Here is a 17,841-nt window from a genome sequence, read left to right as displayed (position 1 = left end):
AGCCAGCGTGAGCGGCCAGCAGCCGCAGTGAGCGGCCGTCCAGAAGCCGGCGACTGATGTGCCTCGCCCGGGAAGCGCGCAATGATGGTGCCAACTTGGGCCAGTGAAGCAACGTCCTCCACAACTAGACTGAAGAACAAAATGACAGCAATTTGTCTGTTCCCCTTCCCCCAATTCCCCAGCACTGTTCCCTTCCCCCCAATACCCCAATAAAAAAATCTTTAAAAAAATAAAAGAATAAAATATATATCTTTTGGTCATAAACAATATTATAGCCATAACCAGTAGCCTCTTGATTTTTAATCTTTGATTACAGGGAAGACTGGGTAAGGATACAAGTAAATCAATGCAAACCCATCACCACTGCTTGGAAAAGACCTCAAAGTACATGACAAGTCAGTAACACCATACTCCAATATAAACATATAGACCAGCACATTATTTTTTCATCGCTGTTGAACTTGACTTTTTTTTTTTAATAATTCTGGTATCTGTTTCCATTGTATCATTTTGTATTTCAGGCAGCAGATAAATGATAAATACACGTGTGCACATAAAAGGAGTTATTTGTCCAAGTGAAAAAAGTAAATGAAGTATTTCCTTTGTGAAGACTGTTATGAAGTAATCATATCTATAATGGGGAATTAAAGTGCCTAACTCCCAGTATTAGGAAGATAAGGGATGAACCCAGTATCCTTTAGTTGTTTTGGCTCTAGTTTATATGCCAAGAAATATTTTTGTAGTTTATATGGGGAAGTAAAACCTACTATTTCTATTTTAAATATTCAACAGACTATGAAAAGGCATAATATATTAATTCACAGTTAAGTCAAACAAACCCAATCAATTCTTAGGTAAAAAACTGTTACCTGTTAACTTCATGCCATGTAGTTTCTTTAGTGAGAAGAGATTTTATGTTTCTAAAATATTGGCAAGAACTTGTGCTTTTTCTGTCCCTTTTTTGCATAATATTGAACATTATTTTTATAATTTTCTGGCATGGTATGTTAAATCAGGATGAAAACTTGCTTCTTAAATTTGCAGATGACCCAATTCTAGTGGATAAATACCAAAATGAACATGTTATTTTAATAGTAATCTAAAATTCTGCAATTTTAATAATTTAGAGGAAGCTATGTCAGTCATTGCAGAATTTGTTAATTGAGCATCTTAATCACATCAAAGCTCTGTGGGGTAGCTGCTCTGCACTACTTTTATTAGTTTTCTTTCCAGAGTTGTAAGATGGTTACCACAATTCCAAACAGAAGTTTGCAAGCAAAAATCTCTAAACATGAAAGGATGTAGGAGAGTTTTTTCTAACATGGGTTCTCTTATTGTTAGACTAGAGATTTTTTACCAAGAGCCCCAGTAGACTCTCTCGTCTCATTGGCTAAAACTAGATAACCTGCTCACTCTAAAACCAATCACTAGCAAATAGTAAAATTACCATAATTGGTTTTGATCAGCTATTATCAGAACCCTAGTTCTGAGCACTTTCTGCCTGATATTGTAACAAATTGCATCTCTTATGTAAGGGAGGAAGAGGGTCATGATTTTTGAGTAGGCAACGAACAGTACCTGCTGTACACCACCTTATGAAATTTTGTTCTTCGACAAAGGTGACAAGACAAGACGTAGCTATTTCAGCTACATTCTACAGCGTGTGTTAACATTTTAAGTTGGTAACAAGTAGGGAAATACGTCTACCAATATATTATATTTCAGAAATTCAAAATTGATTACAGTGTTTTTTTATATTACTATTTTCTGGAAAAACACCTTTTGGATAGTGTGATTTTTATAACTCTTACAAGTAACCATAAACATTTTTTTACAGGAATAAACAGCTGGGTAGCAGTATAACATATACTGTGCAAATCAGAAATGACTGTCCTTACAACAAAAGTGCATACATCAGAGTTAAAAGAATACAATTTCTGCAACAAGCCGTACTGGGGTAAAAGGTGCAAACGGCTGAAAAATAAATAGTGAACACCTGTGCTTAATAAATTAGCTGGTTGGCAATTTTTCATTTGACTTATCTAAATGGGTGAATGTTACAAGGCATTAATAAGACACACGCTCACTTTGAGGTGTTCTTTTGTTACTGCATTTAATTGATTAGCAGTACTAAACAATATCAGAATTTATACCCCCAAATTCTCAGGGTTATTTATAAATTTTAGCAATTAATAAAAAAATGCATTATACAAAGCAGTATTCAGCAGTTGCACTTAGGTAAAATTATCTAAAAAATATTGTTATACTGTATTGTAAATAGCCCTTAAAATTCAAATTAGCAATATAAATGACATTAAATTTCATTTGTGGAATCTGTTTTAATATTGAACATTTTTATAAAGAGCTAATGATGCAGATTTTCACCTTCATATGTTAAAATCATAGCAGCATTTTAGTACTCCAAGGTTCCTTTGAGAGCTTATAATCCAGCAACATTAATTTTTAACTGGCAAATGTGTTTTTATACTTTCCAAATACTTTAAAATTAATAAAGCTGAGTTATTTTATGCTGAAGTTTGCTTCAAAAGTTTGAATTATCTTTTTCAAGAATTTATTTTTACCACACTATAAAGTTTTAAATTAGAGGAAAGATAAGTCCTTTTTGATGAACAGAATTTTGCTTACTGAGGAATTAAGTGAAGTTTTGGGAGCTTTCTGGTGTCTTTATACCTTCTAGTTAGGTATTAAACTCAACCTTGGCAGAACTCCAAAAATATTATGATTGTTGTTAATGGCAAGTAAGAACACTACTGTGTTTTTAATGCATATGTTTTCCGTAGTTCACCAAATTATGATGCTGAGAACAGTGAAACTTAATAGCTTATGGATGTTGAACAAATTCACAAAGTATAATTTATTTCCTTACATGCAAACCTTTATTTAAGTATTTTGACTTATATCTTCCAGATTGTCCAGCACTGGTTAGTGGCACTGGTTAGTGTATTTCATTCACTCTACAATGCCGCCTTTCTCTCAATGCAGTAGAGAGCCACTGACTAGATCAATTGCTGTGCTCAATTTTCACAGTGTCCTCCTCATGGTCTGTAATAAGAGAAATTGCCATATTCTGTCTTATCTGTAAAGTGCAATTGTAATAATTATCCTGTCATTTCTTAGTTTAATCTTTAGGCGTGGAACTTTTGCTGAAAGTTAACATCTTAGATCCCTCATGGAATACTCCTTGGTTTATTGGTTTTCAAAATAATGAAAGTGAATACAGAGTGTGGACAATTCTGTAGAAAATAAATCACATTTCATATCATCGCTCTTCATTTTTAATGTTGCTAATAGCAATGGTGCTATTGCGTGGTTTTGTGGCCAAAGAGCTTTCAACATGTGCTCTCAGAAAACCTAGGTACACATGTTTTGAGTTGCCTGTTAACAGTGGGAAGTTTAACATTATCTTATATTTGATTAATGTTTTACATTGGAGTAACCTTTTAGAGTTTATAAAATACTTTTCATATATGTTAGCTCATTTATCTTACAACAGCTTCATGTAAGGCAGATGGAATGGTCTCTATTTTATAGATAGGGAATCTGAGAGATTGTGACTTGCCTAATATTCACTAAGTAATGCATTTAGGAATAGAACTTTCTGACAGTAGTTCCCTAGATCTGAAAAGTATTGTAGCACTAATGATGTCAAGTCCCTTTTTCATTATATTTAATTAAAATTACTAGATGTTGAATAATATTGTATGTCAGCTATAATTTTATATAAATATATAGTCACGAGATGTGGCGTATAGTGTGGGGAGTGGAGTCAATGGAATTTTAATAGATATGTATGATATCTGGGGGGGAGTGAATTGGGGGGAGGGGGTTGTCACATTGTGAGGGGTGAAACATACAACTATTGCATTGTTTTGTACACCTGAAACTAATAAAAAAAGAAAGAAAAAATTACTAGATTATAACAGTAAACATCATGGCATCTTATTTCTTGACATTTAAAATAAGTTATTTTATTCTTTCATGGTACCCTTTTTATTGCAGTGTTTATTGTGCCAATTTATTTAATAAGGCACTTTTTTTCTACTGCACCCAGACTTTTGAATTTACAATTTATTGATTTTTTTTCCAGGCCTAATTTTTTTGTGTTTACTACAAATAAGTTGTTTCATAGTTAAAGGATGGAAATACAGAGGGTGCCAAAAAATGTATACACATTTTAAGAAAGGAAAACAGTGTATTAAAATTGTGATACTCAATATATACCAATAGCAAAAGATGAATACAAGTCATGTGTATACATTTTTTGGCACCCTCTGTATATGTGTATTGCCATGTACAAACCACTTATTCATCGAGTGTTTTATTAGATACCACAGTTATAGAGCAATATGGTAGATATTGTGAGGAGCACACATGAAGAGATGTTAGGGTCTTCTCTCAAGAGAATTAAAGTATAATTCAGAAGATAAAGTATATACTGGACAACCAAATGACTGTTTAAAAGGAACTGATAAATAAATGCAAGGTAAACTTCATGTGTGTATTGGGGGCATGGAATAATAGAATGAGTGTGGTTGGGATGGGGAACACTTCTTTGAAGTGCAATTTAAAGTTTTTCTTAGAGATTGTTGACGTGTGCCATTGTTTGGGAATGGGGAATTGTGATATTATGGGGAGTTGAAAGAATAACCCAGAAAGAACAAATGATATGGGCCAAAATATGGAGATTAGAGTTTGTAAATTAGGAGTTAGAGATGCCATGTTGGAAAGTAGGAGAGATCAGACCAGATGATAGTAGATACAGAAGGTGATTTGGTTTACAGACAGGAAGAAGAAGATTTTTATGGTGTAGGATTTCGATTTGATGTAAGGAAGAGCTACTGTTAGTTCTTGAGCAATCAGTTAGCAGATGTTTACATCCCATAGCCTGTCATGTACAAGACAGTTTTATTGTTGAGCAGTGTTGAGTGGTAGGGCAACTCAGTGAAAATGTAGTTCTGTGGAGGATAAAACATCATGGAGAAATACATTGATGCCGGCCGACTGAACAGGAGCCTGTTGTATCAGTCAAGGCAATAATGTCCTAAGAATGTTAACTCCAGTAGGAACTTGGAAGTGGGGCTTCCAGTAGAATAATAGACGCTGATACTAAAACAAAATACAGCAGAAAAGAATATAGAGATATTCTATAGATATTACACTGTGATAAGCCAACTTAAACTTTCAGATACTTTTTTTCTAACTCTGTCACACCACCACTACCAATAATAATCTTTGATAAGTACCACTTTTGAGAATTTACTATGTGCCAGGCACAGTGCCAGGTTCTTTGCATGTGGTATGATACCTCATTTAGTCCTCAGAACAACCTTGTGAGGTATGTGCTATTGGCCACCTATGTTATACCGGAATAATGGTCCTATGTTACAGGTGGATAATTTAGGTCAGAGAGGATAAATAACTAGTTCACAGAGTTATCTAGTCATAGGTCAGGGTTTGAACCTTGATTTGTTTATTCTGAAGGCTGTGCTTATAAGCACTGTGTTGATTTGTTTGTAAAATACAATTACCTTGCCTGCCTCAAATTCTCATGTGACGTGACATAGCCTGCTAAACTCTGAAATCTTTCTTTATTTTTCAAATCTTAATTATGTTTCATATTGTATTGAAATCTTAACAGATGATTGTTTAATGTGTGGTTCTCAGAAGGCAAAACACACAGTGAACTTGATAAGATAAATAGGGTAAAGAAAGAAAAATTGCCATTAAAAGTTAAAAGATAAAAATATAGCCAAGTACAATTGTCAAAAGCATGGTGTTGATTATTATTATAATTTCTCATTAGTCAGGATTCGCATGATGATATTGAAGAGGTTGGTGCGCTGCAGAAGAATCACGCCTCTGTGACATCTGCGAACTCCACAGAAGCTGCGGATTCTGCCTGCCTGCCTGCAGAAGATGAGTCATTAAGCACTGTGAGCTGTGAAATGCCCACAGGACAAACTCCAAGCAGTGATCCAGAGCATGCCATAGAAGAAAATTATGTTGACGCAACAGGGGACAAAGAAAACCATTGTGATGATAAAACTTGTATGTCGTCAACTTCAGAAGAGGCAACAAGTGAAAATGTGCCTACAGCAGAAGACATTGCAGAACAGCCAAAGAAAAATAGAATTACTTACTCACAGATTATTAAAGAAGGCAGGAAATTTAATATCGATTTGGTATCAAAGGTAAGTACCAATTTTGCCCATCTTATAGAACAATACTAATTTTCAATTGATTGAGAATAGCATCTGAGCCCATAAACTCTATTTTCATAGTTTTATTCTCTGAAGTGTAGAACATTTGTTTTATAAAGAGGTAGTAATCAGAAGTTTTTAGTTCAGATAAATATCTTTAAATATAGGTTTAAAATCACATTAAAATGCTCAGTACTATATCGCAAGGGTACTTTTGTACTGGAACACAAAGTCCGTCGTAAGATTCCCCTACTGCATGGACACTATGAATTCCATCATGAGAAAAATTCTAATGATCCTAATTACAGTTCCATGTTATTTATAGTCAGTCTATTAAACAAACTTCTTTTGAGCTTTTATATATAGTAACTATTTTAACATCTCTACGATAACATTCTGAATAAAGCAATGCATTTTTGAAAACGATCTGTTCAGGTATGAGGTCTTCAGAGGGTAGTTTAAGTGGTGGCAGGGAGGCTGGGAAGAATGCTTTTTTTCCTCGCTTATGTTTCCATCCTTAACTCTAATGTTAGGTTGGTGTGACTTTAGAGAAGATCCCTGAATCTTAGGAGGGTACAGTATTGCATTGGGTTTACAGGAAGCAAGGCTAATTTAATGCAAAGGAATAGAAAACCAGTAAGATAAAATATAATGGCCTTAAAGAGTTAAGATATAGGGCTGGCTGAAAGTGTATGAAGAAACAGAGACCAAGTCCCATAAGTTGAGAGCAAACAATGTGAAATTGAAAATAAGTAGGAGAGGGTAGTTAATAACATCAGACTACCCACAAAACGAGGCTTTTCAGTTTAATGTGCCCTCTTCAAGTTCCAAGTTACGGAGTAAACAGAGGGACTCATTGCATGTTTGTCACATTTTGCTGATATAATCCCATATCCTCATACTGCTGCTGTCTTTGAACTTTATGCCTGAAAATATGAATATTGTTTTACTACCTACTGTTTCTATCACATAGCTCTCTGTGTCTGATTCTGTCCTGGCTACCTCCTTGGTCCCACTCTTTCTGTGCTATCTTTTCCACCTTCTCCATTTTCTTTCCTTATTACCTTGGATATTGATTTCTGGGTGGAAGTTTAATCATAGCTCATTACTAGTCCACCTGTTGTTCTCACGAGCAAGAAATAAGTTTAAAAACTTGAAACCTATGTAATTTTACTAACCATTGTCACCCCAATAAATTTTAATTAAAATACACACACACACACACACACACACACACACAAACACAACTCTAGATGGCAAGTAACAAATAAGTTTTGTCTGAAATTTCATTTTGAATTAGTTTCTTGGAATTTGGAATGCCTAACTTAAATGATGATGTCAGTAATGATTAAGAATCAAGACTAGTTCAGAAAAGTCTCTAACCCTTGGGGTAACTGAAATACGGTATAAATCTTGCAAGGAAAATGGTAGAAGATGTTGCTTTTTCAATTTTTGGAATTAGTGTAGGAAACTATTCACTTGTATAAGAAAGTGAATGCTGGTCGTGGTGAAGGGGGAGATAGTTTAATTGGATGCTGAGACATTTGAGCAGATGCTGAAGGAGATTTCTGGGTATTCTTTACGAGTTCAAATGGTTAATAATAGTGGTTCTCTTAGGGTAAATTAAAAACAGACATGTCTACAGGGGTCAAGGAACTTGTACTTTCTTCTACATAGTTTTCAGGGGTCCATGCCTTTAAAAAGTAACCAATAATAATTTACTGTATTCATCCTTTAAAAGCAGGAGTAGCTAAAGAATGTGTAACCATAGCAGTAGAAGAGGCTTATTATCATTTTTTTAATGCTAGTCATTTAATGAACATTTATTGAGTACCTACTCTTTGGAAAACATTGGATTCCATGATATTGGGGCAATCATTCATTCGTTGGAAATCCCATCTGTTCTAATAATTGAAGTTTTACATCTAAGTTTAGGATGATTGTTAAATACCTATCACAAGCCTTTTTCCTAAAGTTCAGTTTGATATCTCCAAGCCACTTGACATTTCTATATGCATTCTGTCTCATAGTCATCATGTACAGTGGTGCTTTATATTTTTACTAAACACATCCATGTGTACAGCCTTTTAAAAAGTAATCTCATAGTTCAGAGTAGGTTAGTTAAATAAAATACTTTCTAATGCTTTGCTGCTTAGACTAATAGAGAAGATGACCAAAGATGAAGTTCTTAGAATTAAAACTCATTCGTAACAAAGCCCATACCTGGGCCGGCCGAGTGGCACATTGGTTAAGAGCTGGCTTGGGATGACAGCTCTGAGCAGCAGGGCCCCGGTTCGGATCCCACATGAGGGCCAGTGATACTGCCCTCTACAGCTAAGATGCTGAACAACAGCTCGACCTGGAGCTGGGCCACCATGAGTCACTGGCGACAGCGTAGGCTGCAGTGGAGCTGCAGTGGGCTCCCGTAAACTACTGTGAGTGGCTGACAGCCAGCGTGAGCTGCCAGGAGCCGCCATGAGCGGCTATCCAATGGCCAGCGACCGATCTGCCTCACCCAGGAAGAGCACAATGAAAATACCAACATGGGCCAGTGAAGTGATGTCCTCCACAACTAGACTGAAGAACAAAAGGACAACAAGTTGTCAGTTCCCCTTCCCCGATTCCCTAATGCTCTTCCCCTCCCTCAACTCCCCAATAAAATCTGAAAAAAAGAAAAAAACCCCATATCTTTAATAAGTATGGAAACAACATGGTAAGTGAAGCAAAAATAGTTAATTATTAAATCTAACCCCCAGTGTCTTAATCAAATTGAAGTATTCTTTAGCCTCACCACTGTGAAATTTCTGTGGCAGATCACTTTAGAGATTGGTGAAAAAAAGGCTTAAGTTTAAACATGGTTCATATTCGTTATTTCTAAGCTCCAGACAAAAGTTTAGTATAGTTTTAATTGAAATATGTTTTCACTCTTAAGTGATATCTTGACTGCATTATTTTTTAAACTGGCATTAAATCTTAAGCTTTACTAGGTCTCATTAAGTGTAAATATATTTTATGTTTGATATATTAATATTTTTGAAATGACCACTGAGGGATCATTGAATCTCGAATATTTGTGTTTTTAAACAAGTGAGGCATTTGAGGATCTGTTTTTTTATTATAAGTATAGACTTAAAACTTGGCAATATATTTTTTAAAACGTGGGCTATATTAGCTATATAGTCTATTAGGCTGAAAGTAATGAAGTAAAATGCCATAATTTTGTCAGTGTACTTGGATTCATTTCAAAAACAAAGCAATGCCAATTTTGTTTGTTCTGGACTAATATAATAGTTTATAAAAATTCACCTAACTGATAAGTAATTGATTTACAGAAAGTCTTCATGTACTTCTTAGATACTCAGACCAATGGTTGAAATTAAGTTTTGAAATTTCCTTTTTCTTTGAAGTAAAGCTAATTTTTTCATTTTCTTTTTCTCCCCTTATTACCGATGTAGCATTTACATTTTTTACATTTATTGAGTTAGAGTCACTTAAAGGTAACTCAGTATAGAAAATTAGCCAAATCTGTTACATTGAACCATATAGTTAAATTCAAAACATGCTAAATAATACCATTGAAATTTTTTTTGTCTCTCTGATGCTGGTCATGAGAGATGTTGAAAGGTTAAATCAGCCCCTTACATGAACGCTGGCAATAACCGTCATCCTCACTTCTTGAGAAAGACATAGCTCAGGTAAATCTAGACTGCTAAGATTACAGAGGCACCTTATAATTATACTCTCAGTGGAAATGCACAGCCAGTCTTTTTCTTTTTTGGTTGATGAGGAAGTCTAGTGGGCTGGTTTCTTAATAACCAACCAGCCTTATTTAAGGCTACAATTCCTTATTTAAACTCCTTGGGGCCTGGCGTGTTCTGTTATTCAGATTAAAAAATATATATTTGAGAAAGTACATAATGCTGATATGCTATATATGATGTAACATTCTCAGCAGGGTCCAAGGAGGAGCTCTGTAATTTAGCGTATTTATATTTCTGCAGTCAGATGTATGAATTTTCACATTAAGTGGGACAAAGACAGAAGAGCCTTACATCACTTTGGGTCAGATTTTGTTGCCCAATCAGCTATGAAAAAAGTTTGGATTCCAGAGTTTTTTGGATTTTGAGTTCAGATAATCAATTGTAAGACATTAATAAATTACGATATGTATTATAATATTAATAGGTATAATGCTTTTTGCAAATAATTCAAAATAAAGCAAAATTATATATCTTCATTTTAGTGTTTATCAATTTTTCCACTATTTTCACCTTTTATTTCGTCCTCTAAAATATTTTCTTTGTACAGGTGCTGTATTCTCGAGGATTGCTAATTGATCTTCTCATCAAGTCTAATGTTAGTCGATATGCAGAGTTCAAAAATATTACTAGGATTCTTGCATTTCGAGAAGGAAGAGTGGAACAGGTACTATTTGTAACTGGGTATGAGCTTAAGTTATTATGGTTTGTTTTGGAATGATAAGCAAATATGATTGTTATATTCCTGGTAAAGCAGAAAAGTTCAACCCTGCATGGTGATTTACAAATGTAAATAGTAAGGGATTGCACAATTGAAATGTCTAGTGTTAATTTTCTCATGACTTATTCTGCAGCTTGATGTTGGGGTTGAGAATGTGTTAATTTCAGGCAGTATTGCTAGATTTGAGCTGTCACTTGTTCCAAATTAGGGGTGACATGCCATTGGCTTTTTAATGAATGGCATAAGGGGAAACTTGGCAGAATTAAGTAAGAGACCTCATAAATTAATTAGCTCTGAAGTCAACAAAGATGCCATTAATACTGATGGAAGGTGATGTGAAACAGCCTGACTATAATGGAAATAATAATCTTGTTATATTTCAAGGAAAAACATATAATTTGGAATACTAGTTTATCAATAGGAAGCAGTTTCTTAACTTTAAGTCATGTGTTTCAGGTTCCTTGTTCCAGAGCAGATGTCTTTAATAGCAAACAACTTACTATGGTAGAAAAGCGAATGCTAATGAAGTTTCTTACCTTTTGTATGGAGTTTGAGGAACATCTTGATGAATATAAAGGTATTTCTTCTTATGTTATTGTGTTTTCCAATTATTTGGGCTTTCTTAGTATTTTAATATGCTGGCTCTGATGTAGTGAACCACTCATTGCCCTTTTAAAATACATTCTTACTTGCACCATACAGTAGGGTAGCCATTAAGCACCATGTAGCTATTTATAAACTTAAATTATTTAAAGTTAAATAAAATTTAAAATTTAGTTCCTCAATTGCACTGGCCACATTCCAAGTGACTGGTGGCTATTGTGGCTACAGCGCAGCTATAGAACATTTTTATTGTTGCAGAAATACTGTGCTGGGTGTTAATTTTTATTCTTAATTAAATACACTGTCAACTGGTTTTTCTTAGATGATACAGTAGTCTCCCCTCATTCATGGGGGATACATTCCAAGGTCCCCAGTGGATGCCTGAGACTGCAGATAGTACCGAACTCTATAAACCACTAGTTTTTTTCTTATACATATATATGCTTTGCAGCTTCTCTGGCATATTCAAATTGCCAGCATCACTACTCTTGTGCTTTGGGGCCATTATTAAATATAATAAGGGTTACTTGAACACAAGGACTGTGATACTGTGACAGTCAACCTGATAACCAAGATGGATACTAAGTGACCAACTGTCAGGTAATGTATACAGTGTTAATATGCTGGACAAAAGGATGATTCGTGTCCAGGTCAGGACAGCACAAGACTATCACGCTACTCAAAACAGCATGCAATTTAAAACTTATGAATTGTTTATTTCTGGAATTTTTCATTTAATATTTTTGGACTGTGGTTGACCACAGGTGACTGAAACCATGGAAAGTAAAATTGCGGGTAAGAAGGGGCACTATTTTTTCATTGTTCCATTAATCTTTTCATCAGTAATAAAAAAAATCTATATTTTTTCATTTTTACAGAATTACTTTTGTTTGGAATATTGAATTATTTGTTTTGATTGATTAAAAAAAGAGGCTAGATGGTATGGGGGAAACCACTTGGATTAGGAGAAGAGATGGTTTCTAGTCTGGGCTTTGACCCATCTCACCGTGTGATCTAGAGCCAGTTACTTCACAGTTTGTTGAAATTTGAATACACCACTTGAGTATCAGAGCTTTATACTTTAAGGGCATTGGGTGGAAAAATTATCCAAAATAGGAATACACTATTCATGATTCATTTATAAAGTTACAATGAGAAATACAGCAGTATTTTCTTTTTTTTTTACTGAATTTATTATTAAAAATCTAGCTTTTGCTCATAAAGCTTCAAGCCCATTAGATACTGCCAAATTGTTCCCCACAGTGGTGTAAACTTATATTCTCTCAGTAAATTTTTATAATTTTTATTTGTTTATATAAATTTTTTTGTCATTTGTCATGGAATTGTATTTCCTAAAACTAACAATCCACTTACCTTTTTTTCTGTTCTTGATTTACATACAGTAAAACCTTGGATTGCAAGTAACTTGATTTGTGGGTGTTCCACAAGACGAGCAAACATTTCTTATACATTTTAACATGGTAAACAAGCGATGCCTTGCAATATGAGTAGTTTGTTTCCAGAAAGAATTATGCTCTCAAACCAAGGTATTACTGTAAATAGTTTTTAAGGGTCCCTTATGTTTTGTGGTGTGATTATAAGGCAGTAGGACTGATTCCACTAGCCACAGAGAAATTAGTTGCATTACATTTTAGCCATAGTTCATCATTCCTAGTTTTAGTAAGAAATATACATTTTTTTTAAAAATCAAGTATTACTCTATCGTTGTTTCCACCAAAAAATTGCCGTTGGTCATATTTATTTAATATTTCAAAATACAGTTCTTGGCATTATTCTGCAGTTTTAATTATAATAAAGTAAGATTATTGCCAACCATGGAAAACTATTGTGATGGTTAATGAATTATTTAATGCTTTTCTACTTTTTAAATTTGGAAAATACTAAACAAAGCTTCATCATTTAAAGCTTAAAAATTGTGCTATCAATCCAATTAGTATAGTGTGATTTCTAGGTTTTCTTAACCCCAAAAATCAACAGTCTATGTGCAAAATGTAATAGCACGCCATCTCTGTCTTTTGCCAAGTGTTCCAAACAGACATGATCTCGTTTTTTTGCAGTGGTTTTAAACTGAAATGTGGTTCTGATTTTAATTGATAAATTTTCATTTTTCTTTTATAGACTATGAGGAGATTACATTTTCTGAATATTTAAAAACTCAAAAATTAACCCCCAACCTTCAATATTTTGTCCTGCATTCAATTGCAATGACATCAGAGACAACCAGCAGTACCATAGATGGTCTCAAAGCTACCAAAAACTTTCTTCAGTGTCTTGGTCGGTATGGCAACACTCCGTTTTTGTTTCCTTTATATGGCCAAGGAGAACTCCCTCAGTGTTTCTGCAGGTAAGACTGCCATTGGTTGTCATGTTTCTTGTTAAGGTAATACTTGAATAAGAAATGAAAATTAGAAAGACAAAAATGAGGTTTACACAAGATTTCGTATATGTAAACATATACTTTGTTGTTCTACTCTTTTATAATCTATCTGCCTGCCTGCCTATCTACCTAAAAAAAGAATCATACTGTAAATTCCCTTTTCCAATAGATATTATATTTTAAAGTATCATCCTTGTTGTGTACAATTACAGGTAATTTATTTTCATTGCTATGTATTGTGAATTGTATATTGTGAATATAACACAATTTGTTTTTCCATTTTTCTGTTGATGAACATTGGGTGTTTGCAGTTTTTTGCTTTTATTGACATCCTTGTGTGTGTTTCAGGATTTATGTATTCAAGAGTTTTTCTAGGATATATATTTAGGAATGGAATTCCCAAGTCATAGGATATATGATTGTTCATACAAGATAGTACCCAGTTATTTCTCCAGAGAGTTGAATCAATTTACATTCCCCTAGCGGTATGTCAGAATTTCCATAGCTCTATATCTTTGCCAACATTTGGTATTATCAGACTTCCTAATTTTTGTCAATGTGGCTCACATAAGAAGTCATCACATTGTATTTTTATTTTGCATTTCCCAGATTACTTATGAGATGAAGCATCTTCTTATATGGTTATTGCCTATTTATGTTTTCTCTTCTGGGAAATGCTTTTTCGTGTCTTTTGCCCATTTGTCTATTGGGTTATTGTCTTTTTCTTATTGATTTGTAGGAGTTTTATTTATTCTGAACATTAATCTTCTCTCAGTTATGTGTTGTGTTTGCCTTATGGTGTTTATGATGCATGGAGGTCATTAAGACTAATGTAGTCAAATATAGCAGTTTTTTCTGTTATACTTGGCATTTTGAGGGGTAGTAGAGCATAGCAGTTAAGAAACTGGACTGTGGATAGACTGCCTAGATTTAAATCCTGGCTCCTTCATGTATTAGCTCTGTAACCTTGGGCAAGTTTCACAATCTCCCTATTATTTTCAAAGAATCAATTTTTGGGGTTTTTAAGATTCTCTATATTATAGCTTTCTGTCCTTGTTCATTAATTTCTGCTCTTTATTATCTCCTTTACTTTACTCTATTTAGATTTTGTTCAGCTCATCCCTCCCTTCCTCTCTGCCCTTGCCTATACTTAGGCTGAAACTCAATGAGTTAAATATTCACCTTTTTAGATTTTCTGATACATTTAAATGCTAAAGTTCTCACTACTGTTTTGAATTTTACACAGTTGTTATGTATTATTTTCATTATCGTTGAGTCCTAAGTATCTTAATTTCCTTTATGATTTTTCATTGACCCATGAGTTGTTATGAGGTGTTTTAAAATAGGTAATTTCATTGATTCTTCAGCTCTTATCATCTAATTTAATTGTATTGTGTCTAGAAAATATGTTTTTATGGCACTAATTCCTTGAACTTTATTTTATGACTTAGTATGTCATCAATTTTTTGTAATTCTTCCTTGTGTACTTGAGAAGAATGTGTTTATCTAGTTGTTGGGTACAGGGTTCTTTAAGGATTGGTCTTGGAAGCTAAGTCAAGCTTTGAGTTGTTATTTTCAAACTTGATTTTTATTGAGGTTTTTTTCTTTATCTATCAATAATAGAGTAACGTGTTTTGAAATCTCTCATTATGATGTTTGATTTGTCAATTTCTCCCTATAATTCTGTCAGTTTTTACCGTGTACTTTTTTGAGGCAATTTATTAAGGTTATATAAATTTATAATTGTTTAATCTTCCTGATGAATTTAATATTTTACATTATTTGATGACTTTCTTCCTCCCTAATAATGCGTTTTTTTCTTAAAGTCTACTTTGTCTGATATTCAAATAACTACTTTAGCTTTTTAGTATTTGCCTGTTATGTCTTTCTCCATCCTTTTATTTTTCAACTTTTCTGAGTCTATATTTAGGGCTCTAAATAGCATATCATTACATTTTGTTAGTCCCATATGACCATCTTGGCCTTTTACCAAGCAGAACATGAGTCCTGTTACCAGGATTCTGTTTCTCTCTTCTGGAATATATAATTTAAAAAGTTCCTCTAGTTTACATCTGTTGCTAGTAAATGCTTCCTAGTTTGTGTGTATATGAAGATAACTTTTGCCTTTTTGTCTTGAGTGAAGATTTGCTAGGTAAACATTTCTGGGTTGGCAATTCTTTTCTCTCAATATTTTAATATTTTATTCCACTGATACTTGGGTTCCACTTTTGCTGTTAAAAAGTTTGATGGCAGCCTAATTGTCATTTCTTTATAAGTGATAATACCTCTATTCTCTCAGGCTTTTAGATAGTGTCTTTGGTGTTCTGCATTTCACTACAGTGAATTGAGGTGTTGGTTTCTTTGTATTTATTTATCTAGCTTGGTATAGGTTAAACCATATGAAATTAACAATATTAAACCATTCCATATGGTTCAAAAAACTACATTGTATTTCCTCTATCTGAATTTTCATTTATTATTTTGGAAAATTATCAGCCGTTATCTTTGCAAATATTGTTTTTCCTCCGTTGTCTCTTTTCACCTTTTTGGAACCTCAACTACAATAGATATATTTTAGAACTTAGCATTCTCTCTTTCGTATTTCTTAATCTCTTTCATATTTTCTATCTCCTTGTCATTCTGACTGCATTCTGGGTACTTTATAAAGAGTTGTTTTTCATTTTATTCTCTTCACCTGTGACTAATCTGTCATTTAACTCTTTTTTACTTTCAATATTTTTATCTTTCAGTTTTAGATGTATGCTTTTCTCCCCAAACTTTCCTTGTCATGTTTGATATTTTCTTGTTAATTTTTTTCATATATTGATATTTTATATTCTGCCATGTGTTTCTGTTGATTTATGTTAATGGTTTATTTTCTTGCTCCGTGCTTATTTTTGATCGAGAGTTTATATTTGATTGACTTTAATCTGTGAAAATCTGGGAACTCAAATTAAGGATGCTTTCCTTCAAGGGCTATTTGTGTTTGCCTCAGCTAGGAGGCACTAAGACTTGGAACCATTTCCACTCTCTTCAGGGGATCCTTACTTATAAAGGAGCCCCAGATATAGCTCTCACACTGATATGGACAACAAGACTTGGTTTTTTTAATTGCAGTGTTTGATGTTCCAAGCTTTGAATTTAGCTCACGGTTTGTTTATACTGTGTGTGTGTTCGGGGTTGGGGAGTTTCCTGTGGACATTTCTCTTATTTCCTTAAATCTCAACGGTGCAATAAAATTTATGTTTAATGTAAGAAATAGTTCTTTGGTTGTAACAGGAGGTCCCTTCATACTATCCAGTCCAATATATTTCTAGAAGTAGGTATTCTCAAATCTATATTTCTTAGCTATTTGATTTTATGAATGGAGGTGAGAATTTTAAAGTAAGTTAATTCTGAATATGACAGGTCTGTGTATTTCCAGACAAGCTCTTTCTCTAATTAGTTGCCAGAGTAGGGATGGATAGGGAGTGTCATGTCTCCCAGGACCAGCGGTCCTCCTGTCAGTTGAAACTAAGGGAAGTTCTATGGTTTTCTCAGTCATTCTTTTAGTCTTCCTGTGGCATCCCCTGATTCAAAAGGAGGCACACTGTTTTACCTCATGTTGCCACTGTTACTCCTACAGAGCTTTAGAGTAAGGAATATAGGGACAGAAAGAACAGATCACTGGGGAGTGAGCCTAAGTTCCCTGGCTTCCTTACCAGCACTTCATGAAAATGGAATATTTAACCTTATTTTTGTTTTTCCACCAAATCCCTACATTTCCTTTCCTAATTTTATGCATTTTGTAAATATGTATTTGGTGTTTGCTAATTTTTGTTTTTAATGGGAAAAGGCATTTAAAAGTTTTGTCTGTCTTGTAGTGATAAAAAATTTTTCAGAATGAGACCTTTATATGTTGGATACTAGACAAATAAAACATTTTTCCCCAAAGATGATTATAATCTTCTAAGGATGAGGTTTTATCAGCTTTCCATATCTTTTTATCCTCTGCCAAGCCTATCTCAGAATTTTGTGTGTGGTTCAGGTTTAATGTTTGTTATAAAAATTACACCTATCCTTTCCAATTTGAAGTGGTACTTTCAGGGAATTATTTAACTCTGTGTGTGTGAGTGTGTGTGTGTGTGTGTGTGTGTGTGT

The 17,841-nt window shown here is 33.9% G+C and overlaps 1 protein-coding gene across 3 annotated transcripts in view; it reads left to right on the top strand.

Moving 5' to 3' along the window:
- Positions 1–17,841, top strand: part of CHM (CHM Rab escort protein) — a 184,470-nt gene that overhangs the window by 76,601 nt on the left and 90,028 nt on the right. For all 3 annotated transcript variants that reach the window (XM_019659908.1, XM_019659909.1, XM_019659910.1), the window contains exons 5-8: positions 5,825–6,212; positions 10,530–10,646; positions 11,157–11,277; positions 13,443–13,668. In XM_019659908.1, the coding sequence (XP_019515453.1) occupies positions 5,825–6,212; positions 10,530–10,646; positions 11,157–11,277; positions 13,443–13,668 (852 nt within the window). The remainder of the gene's footprint in view (positions 1–5,824; positions 6,213–10,529; positions 10,647–11,156; positions 11,278–13,442; positions 13,669–17,841) is intronic.

This window comes from Hipposideros armiger, unplaced genomic scaffold, assembly GCF_001890085.2.
Source record: "Hipposideros armiger isolate ML-2016 unplaced genomic scaffold, ASM189008v1 scaffold_306, whole genome shotgun sequence".
NCBI classification, from domain to species: Eukaryota; Metazoa; Chordata; class Mammalia; order Chiroptera; family Hipposideridae; genus Hipposideros; species Hipposideros armiger.
Note: the sequence above shows the minus strand (reverse complement) of the source record. Positions and strands in the feature narration are given on the sequence as shown.